The sequence below is a fragment of the Papaver somniferum genome, chromosome 7 (genome assembly GCF_003573695.1).
Source record: "Papaver somniferum cultivar HN1 chromosome 7, ASM357369v1, whole genome shotgun sequence".
Classification (NCBI taxonomy): Eukaryota; Viridiplantae; Streptophyta; class Magnoliopsida; order Ranunculales; family Papaveraceae; genus Papaver; species Papaver somniferum.
This window is the reverse complement of record NC_039364.1, coordinates 15,776,900-15,784,290: the sequence shown is the minus strand read 5'-3', so window position 1 is coordinate 15,784,290 and position 7,391 is coordinate 15,776,900. Positions and strand designations below refer to the sequence as shown.

The following is a 7,391-nucleotide window of genomic DNA, read 5'->3' as shown; positions in this document are numbered from 1 at the left end:
TTTAGCCCTACCCTATGAAGGTTTCTGTTCCGTCCCTGCTGTAAGGAGTCCAAGTTAAATAGTTAATGGACTTTTATAATCTGTTGGGGGGTTGATCTAGTAGTTTCCAAACTTTCTACAGGTCAAAGGTATACATATACTGTTCTATAAGTTTTCTCTTTTTCCTTTTGATGGCATATACGTACTTGTGGTTGGTCTTTTGTTTGAATCTTTCCCTCTCTCAATCATCACTCACGTAAGACTTGGGTTCTGAATAATCGTCCTTCACATCAATTTAGGTGGAAATTAAAGTCCCAAGGGAACGAGAGATGGCCTTGTAGAATTCGTCTCTTTGGTCTATTCTGTGCATTAACTATGATCTTTCTTGACTGTATAACTTTCAGCTTTTGCTCTTGCTTGAGTGTATAATTTTCAACTTTATTCTTGGTTCCGAAAGTCTACAAATAATAGTCAACACTCAACAGGGCCTTTATATTTAAGCCACTTAAATAGTATAAATCTGCTCTAATCAATTTACACCCCTCATACGCATATAAAAACTTCAATTGATCTTCTATATTCATCTTAATTCTTTTTGGCGAACATGGATCCACGCTTGTATGAAGCTATAACTTCAGGGAACATTTACAAATTGGAAGGGATATTAGCTACAAGGAATGATGTTAATGAGTATATTACAACTCAAATTACGGCTACTCGCAAGAATTCTGTTCTACATGTTGCAGCACAATTCAAGAGAAAAATGTTTATAGAGGAAATTTGCAAGAGATGTTCACAACCTGAGCTATTAATAATGCAACAAAACTTAAATGGTGATACTGTGTTGCACATTGCTGCGAGGCTAGGATTATCAGATATAGTCGTAGCTCTTATTCATCATATGTATGCTAATAATAGTCGTCAACGTATTACGGTGCAAGAGCTATTGAGGATGACGAACAAACAGAACGACACTGCATTGCATGAAGCTGTTCGTAACCATAAGTTGTTAGTAGGAAGATTTTTGATTGAAGCAGATCCACTGGTTGAATACTTTCCGAATAATGCCGGTGAAACCCCACTTTACCTGGCTGCCGAAGAAGGGTTGTATGATTTTGCAGTTCAAATCTTACAATGTCCATCCTCAGCTCATAATGGTCCTGACGGGAAAAAAGCTTTGCACGTAGCCGTAGCTAAGGGGTATTCAGGTACATGTATACTGGTTGGATAAATTAGGTGCCAGCTTTTTACGTAAATCATTTATAATCGTTGTGTTTTACGTAGTGTTGGTCTTAATTATGTATTATGCCTAAATTTTTGCAGATATAACAAAATTATTACTCGAGAAAAAACCAAGTATGATATATCAAAGAGACAAGAAAGGAAACAGTGCACTCCACTATGCTGCCTATTTTGCCAAGCCAAAGGCTGCTATTCAGTTACTGGAAGCTGACCCTTCTATTGCATGGGCGAAGGACAATGATGGCAAGACAGCTCTTCACATTGCAGCAAGTAGCCGTTTGCCTAGAAATATTGCGTACCTACTTAAGGTTGACACTCTTGGTCCTATGCATCATACAAAGGCTGGCCCTTTTGGTTTCCATCCTTTTGCTTATATGAAATTTAAATGTGAAAACATACAAGTGATTTAGGAGGTGACTAAATGCTGCCAAGAATGCTGGGAAGAACTTGATAACAATGGACGAAACTTTCTTCACATTGCTGCTGAAAGCGGAAACGTGAACGTGATAAAGTATATCTTAGGGAAATCAAACTTGGCTGAGAATATTATAAACGACGAGGATAACCAAGGAAATACACCTCTGCATCTGGTTCTTAGGTCTAAATGTGTTGAATGTTTGAAAATTCTCAGCAGGGACAAGAGAGTGAACAAGACGGCCGTTAACCGTGATAATTTAACAGCTTTGGATATTCTTCTTCGTGACCTGGTACCTCTCTCGATCTCTCTCTATGAAGTAGTACATTTTTGTATTTTTTAAGTACGGAGTGTTTACTGGTGGGTTATTTGATTTCAGGACAAGGCAGATATGCCACATCGGGAGTTTATACAAGCGGGCTATAGATACCTGTTTGATGGAGGATTGCTATGGTATGGGAGAAGCCAAATCAGAATAGATGGAGAAGATGAAAGTTTTGGAGCCATAACACGGAATAAGTACAAGATAGCTATAGAATGTGCAAAAGAACTAACTGAAAGCCAGATGTTAGTGACTACACTTGTATCCGCAGTTACGTACACAGCTGGTTTAGCACTACCAGGAAACTACATAACTACTGGCGGACCCTCGTCAGGCTTGGCCACTTTAAATGGCGTACCCGCTTTTAAAGCTTTTGCGGGTTGTAACAGCACTGCCTTGCTTCTTTCTATTATTGTTTTACTCATCCACTACTTTAACAAACTAATTCCTCATAGAAATGCCAAATCAGTGGTACTCCGGGCTCTAGTGACACATGTTCTAATGTTCAGTGCCATTGTATTAATGTTGATGGCTTTCATCATCGGAAATTACCTTTTCTTTGGCCACTCGCTCACTTTTATCATCCCTGTAGCTTCTGCTGGCACCGTAATTGTCTTGTATTTCCTTGTCAAATTTTTCAAAAAAACTAAATGAACTTGTAATTGTAAAAAACAGAAAGGAGAATGCAAGTGTCTAATGGTTGAGTTGGGCCAATACTTGGTGGTTGTACCAAGAGATCCGTATGTGGAAATTTTTCTTTCTTAAATTATTTAAAAAAATAAGTAAGAGCAAGGACTATGGGTAGTGTCACTCTTTCAAATGAAGAAGTGCACTACCAATTTGAGTAGATTAGAGGCTGTTATGGGTAGTCTTTACCCCACTTTTCCCTCAAACTCGTTCATACACTCGTTCAGATGAACGAGTGTTTGGGAGTGTAAAATTAGACGGGGAACGGTCCCTCTTCAAAAGAATTTGCAACATTTTGAAGTAGACGAGAAATGTCACCGTCTAGGTAGTTTTATTGCCTTTTTTTTTGGTCCCCCATCAAAATAGTGTTTTTTGTTTTTGTTTTTTTTGGAAGGGGGACTATCCCTCTTCGAAGTAGTGTTTTTGGTTTTGTTTTTTTTGGACGGGGACTGTCTCCCGTCTACTTCGAATTTTTTTATAAACGGGAGACATTCTCCCGTGTGGTGTCTTCTTCTTATTTGTCTATAGTGGCTTCACTCGTTCATCTGGACGAACAGTCTTTCATATGAAAGAGTTAGTCTCCATTTGGAGACTACCCATAGCCCTTGCTCCAAAAGTAGAACTTTTCTTCTTCTTTTTTAAGCAAAAAGTGGGACATGTAACCACCACTCTATTAGAACTAAATTTTTTTATTTTTAACCTGAAGCATGAACTGATTAATACAAATTACAAGCACAAGCAAAATATTGGTACGCGGACCTGAATTTTTCTAAGAAAAAAAGGGATATTTAATATTTGGTATCCAGTAAATGTCCAACAGCTAGCTTTGGTACCCAACATTTGAAACATTATCGGTGGGTATCTTGGCCCGGTAGATACCGTCAAATGAAACCATTGACTTAACAAATTGTTACTTAAATAATTAAAATTAATAAAAACAAAATAAATTATTTTTTTTACATACTATCAAAAACCTTTATCTTCTTCCCCTATACTTCTTCTTCATCTGTTTTCGTCTGTATATTGGTTTTGATTTCTCGTAGTGATTTTTTCAGGGTTAATCAAAAGTAGATGGGTCTGTTTTATTTTATTTTTGAAGGTTTAATTTTGACTGAAATGCAATTCTATCCTTGTTTTTGATTTGGGGAAATTCTATTTTTCATTTCGTCTATGCGACCAAATCCTTACAGTTGATGTACGTTCTTGGCATGAGAAAGAAGATGTTAGCAACTATAGTGATTTTTTTTGAAGCACGACAAGTATAGTGATAGCGATTGTGAACATTGAACAAGTGTTTGTGAAAATGAGTCACACAGATTCGGGATATGGAGATGAAATTAAGATTTAATTTAGTAATTTTGGATGGATCAAGTAGTACTGGTTTAAGTAGGGGTAGTAGCAATAATAGTTGTGATGTGAGCATCAAATGTTGGTGTAGATGAGAAAGCTAAGCTGGATTAGCTTTCTCTACTTATTCTCGAAGACAATTTTTGATTGGTTATCAACATGATTGATGATGAAGGGTCTGTCTGATGGTGTTTATTATGGTGAATCTCCATTTGATCTCAACCAATTGAATCTGTAGGTTATCATCAATTTTAATTATTAACAATAATTATAATAGTTATTAATTATTTATGGAATTAACTTTTTATATAATTAAGTATTCATTATATTATTTATGTAACCTACTGTTAGGTTAATGGTTTGACTTGACGGGTCAAGGTAGCAACCGATAATATTTTAAATATTGGGTACCAAAATTAAGTGTTGGACATTTGTTGGGTACCAAGCGTTAAATAACCCAAAAAAAATTGGAAGAAAATGAGGGGCCGTGGACATTCTCCGAATTTTGAGATTTTGAAAAAAATGACCTGTTAACTATTCCGTCAAGTCAAGTTGACTTACATGTGACTTTCCACGTGTCAAAGAAAGATAATAATTTCCTTTCTTGGTTCAAGTGCAGGTGCAAGGCTATTGTTTATACCCAGAAATATTCAGGCATAGAACACGATTAAACTGGTGTTGTTGATGAAAACAGGGTTAATAACATGAAATAATCAAAATGACAGACACACGAATTTAACGTGGTTCGGCAAGTTTTGGCTGCATCCACGGACGAATCCCCTTGGGGAGTGATGTTTTATTGATATCAGAATCACAATGAAAATTTTTGTGTATTCGCTAGCCTCCCTTCCCTCTATCAGGGCGTCCCTATTTATACTGTTGAACATCTAATTTCGAGATAAACTTAAATGGCATTAACTTTCCCTGCACGCCTCCTGGCATTAATCTCCCTGCATGCCTCCTGGAATAAATTCTGCATGAAACTGCCCTGCATGCCTCCCTGTATTAATTCTGCATGAAACTTCCCTGCATGCCTCCATGTATTAATTCGCTCTGCTGGCAGACTGGATTGACTGGCTGACATGCATAATGGGTTGGCAATATGGATGGAGGATTCCGCTTGTGGACAGTGCTGGGCAACATGCCCGGGGGGGATGGCCGGGGGACATGGCCGGGAACTGGTTGGCAGCATCGCTGGAAACATGATTGGAAATTGGCTAGAGGCGCGACTTGCAACTTGACTTCGATAGCTGACCGGCGGTTGACTTTGACCATTGATCGGGCGTTGACTTCATGGATCACTGGATTAGCTGGTAGCTACTTCAGTCGGTAGGCTGGCGACAGGCTTGGATGAGGGCCAAAAGGTGATTTAGGTAGCAATTTGGCCCATTATGTGGTTTTTTTACTTATGGTACAAACATCGCCCCCTCTTAACCTCCAACTTGTTGGGGGTTAAGAAAATTTCGTTTTCCTTGTTCAATGACAAAACTCGCCCTCAAGTGTGGATTATTGCTGCTGAGGTGATTGGCCGCCTTCCCTTGTTTTTTGCGGAAATTATAACCAAGACGCCCCCAAGTGAGGCTATCGTGACTGGAAGATCGGCGGGCAACAGTTGAGTATGAACCGTTGTCGTAAGCAAAAACTGGACTGAAGGTTGAACTGGTTAGAATCTGTGTGAGTTGTTGTTGTAAACGAAACTTGAATTTGTATATTGTTAGTAATTTCCGACCAAACTGGGTAGTAGTAGTTGTTGGTATTAAGCTGCTGTCAATTACGGACTGAGCTGCGGTAGTTACGAGCAAAAGAGTGAGATCCTTCAATAGTTGGGATGGTAACATACTTTGTGTGTAGTTGGACCTCCAACGGTCTTGGTTGTGCTACTGGATGTGACATCAATCTTTATATGTCTTCGATAGTTATATGAATCAGGATAGCAGCAGCGATGTAGACTAGATCGCAATAGTTGTTGAGGAACTGGATTGCAATGAATGCAATAGACTGCGACGGCCACAAAAAACTGTCCTCTGCAGTAATGAGCAAAACTGGGTTGCAACAGCTTTGAGCAAAGCTGGTCCGTGGCAGCTGCAATCAGCTGGATTGCAGGAGCTGTGAACAGAGATGGACTGTAGCAGCTTCGATCATCTGGACTGCAGTAGCAACGAGCAAAGCTGCACTGCAGCAACTGCGATCAACTGGGCTGCAGGAGCTGCGAACATAGTTGGACTATAGCAGCTTCGATCAGCTGAACAGCAACAGCAACGAGCAAAGATGCACTGTAACAACTGCGATCAGCTGGGCTGTAGGAGATGCTAACATAGTTGGACTGCAGCAGCTTCAATCGGCTGAACTGCAGCAGCGACGAGCAAAGTTGGACTGCAGCAGCTTTGATCAGCTGAACTACAATAGCAACGAACAGAGCTGCACTGCAGTAGCTGCGATCAGCTGGACTGCAGGAGCTACGAATAGAGCTGGACGCAGCAACTTCGATCAGCTGGACTGCAGCAGCTACAAAGAGAACTGCACTGCAGCATCTGGGATAATATGGACTGCAGGAGCGACAAACAGAGCTGGACTGCAGCATCTTCGATCAGCTGGTCTGCAGGAGATACGAACAGAGCAGTACTGCAGCAGCTGCTGAGGAACTGGATTTAAATAGTTCGATAAACCTGAGTGTAACATTTATAAATAAAACCAGACTGCATCACTTGCGTCCAAATGAGTACAGAATTGATGAGCAAAACTGGACTGCATCAGTTGCGTCCAACTGAGTGCAGCAGTTGCTTAGGAACTGGACTACAACAGTTCGATCAACTTAACTAAAGTTTTTTAACGTTACTGATTGCAATAATTGCGTCGAAATATTAGGGTGTATACTTGCCCCCTCTTAATCCTGTAGCTCGTTGTAGGATTAAGAAGTTCAGGTTTATCTTTGTTCGGATTTTCAGCAGCTGAATTTTGCATCGCATAGGTGTTACGTAACTCGCCCCCAAGTGTGTGGAGTGTTACACAACTAGCTATGAAAGATATAGTTTAGACTATGAGGTGTTACATATCTCGCCCCCAAGTGATGGTCATCCACATTGGAGTGATGTACAACTCGCCCCCATAAGATAGTGATTGTCATGCTGCTCAATGCTCGCACAAGGTTGCACATCCTTGTTGTATCTTGCTCGCGCATGGAATGAGGTTGAAAGTTTTTCTGCTATCTGGATTCGCGCAGGGGGCCAATCCCACTATTCCAGATTCGCGAAGAATTGAGATGTGTGCATCTTCACATGCCTGGGCATGTGAAAACGCTCGCCACATTGTGGGTATCCCAGTGAACAAAAGTATGCACAATTATATGAAATGATGCAAAAATATTTAATTTGTATTTGTACCTTATGAGAAGTGGTATTG

General features: G+C 40.0%; 1 protein-coding gene across 1 annotated transcript; it reads left to right on the top strand.

Moving 5' to 3' along the window:
- The first annotated feature begins 583 nt into the window (after window positions 1-583).
- Window positions 584-6,630, top strand: LOC113294206 (ankyrin repeat-containing protein At5g02620-like). The gene is made up of 5 exons (XM_026542613.1): window positions 584-1,187; window positions 1,303-1,529; window positions 1,632-1,928; window positions 2,016-2,429; window positions 6,346-6,630. The coding sequence occupies exons 1-5, from the start codon at window positions 584-586 to the stop codon at window positions 6,628-6,630; spliced, it is 1,827 nt and encodes a 608-aa protein (XP_026398398.1).
- Window positions 6,631-7,391: the final 761 nt, after the last annotated feature.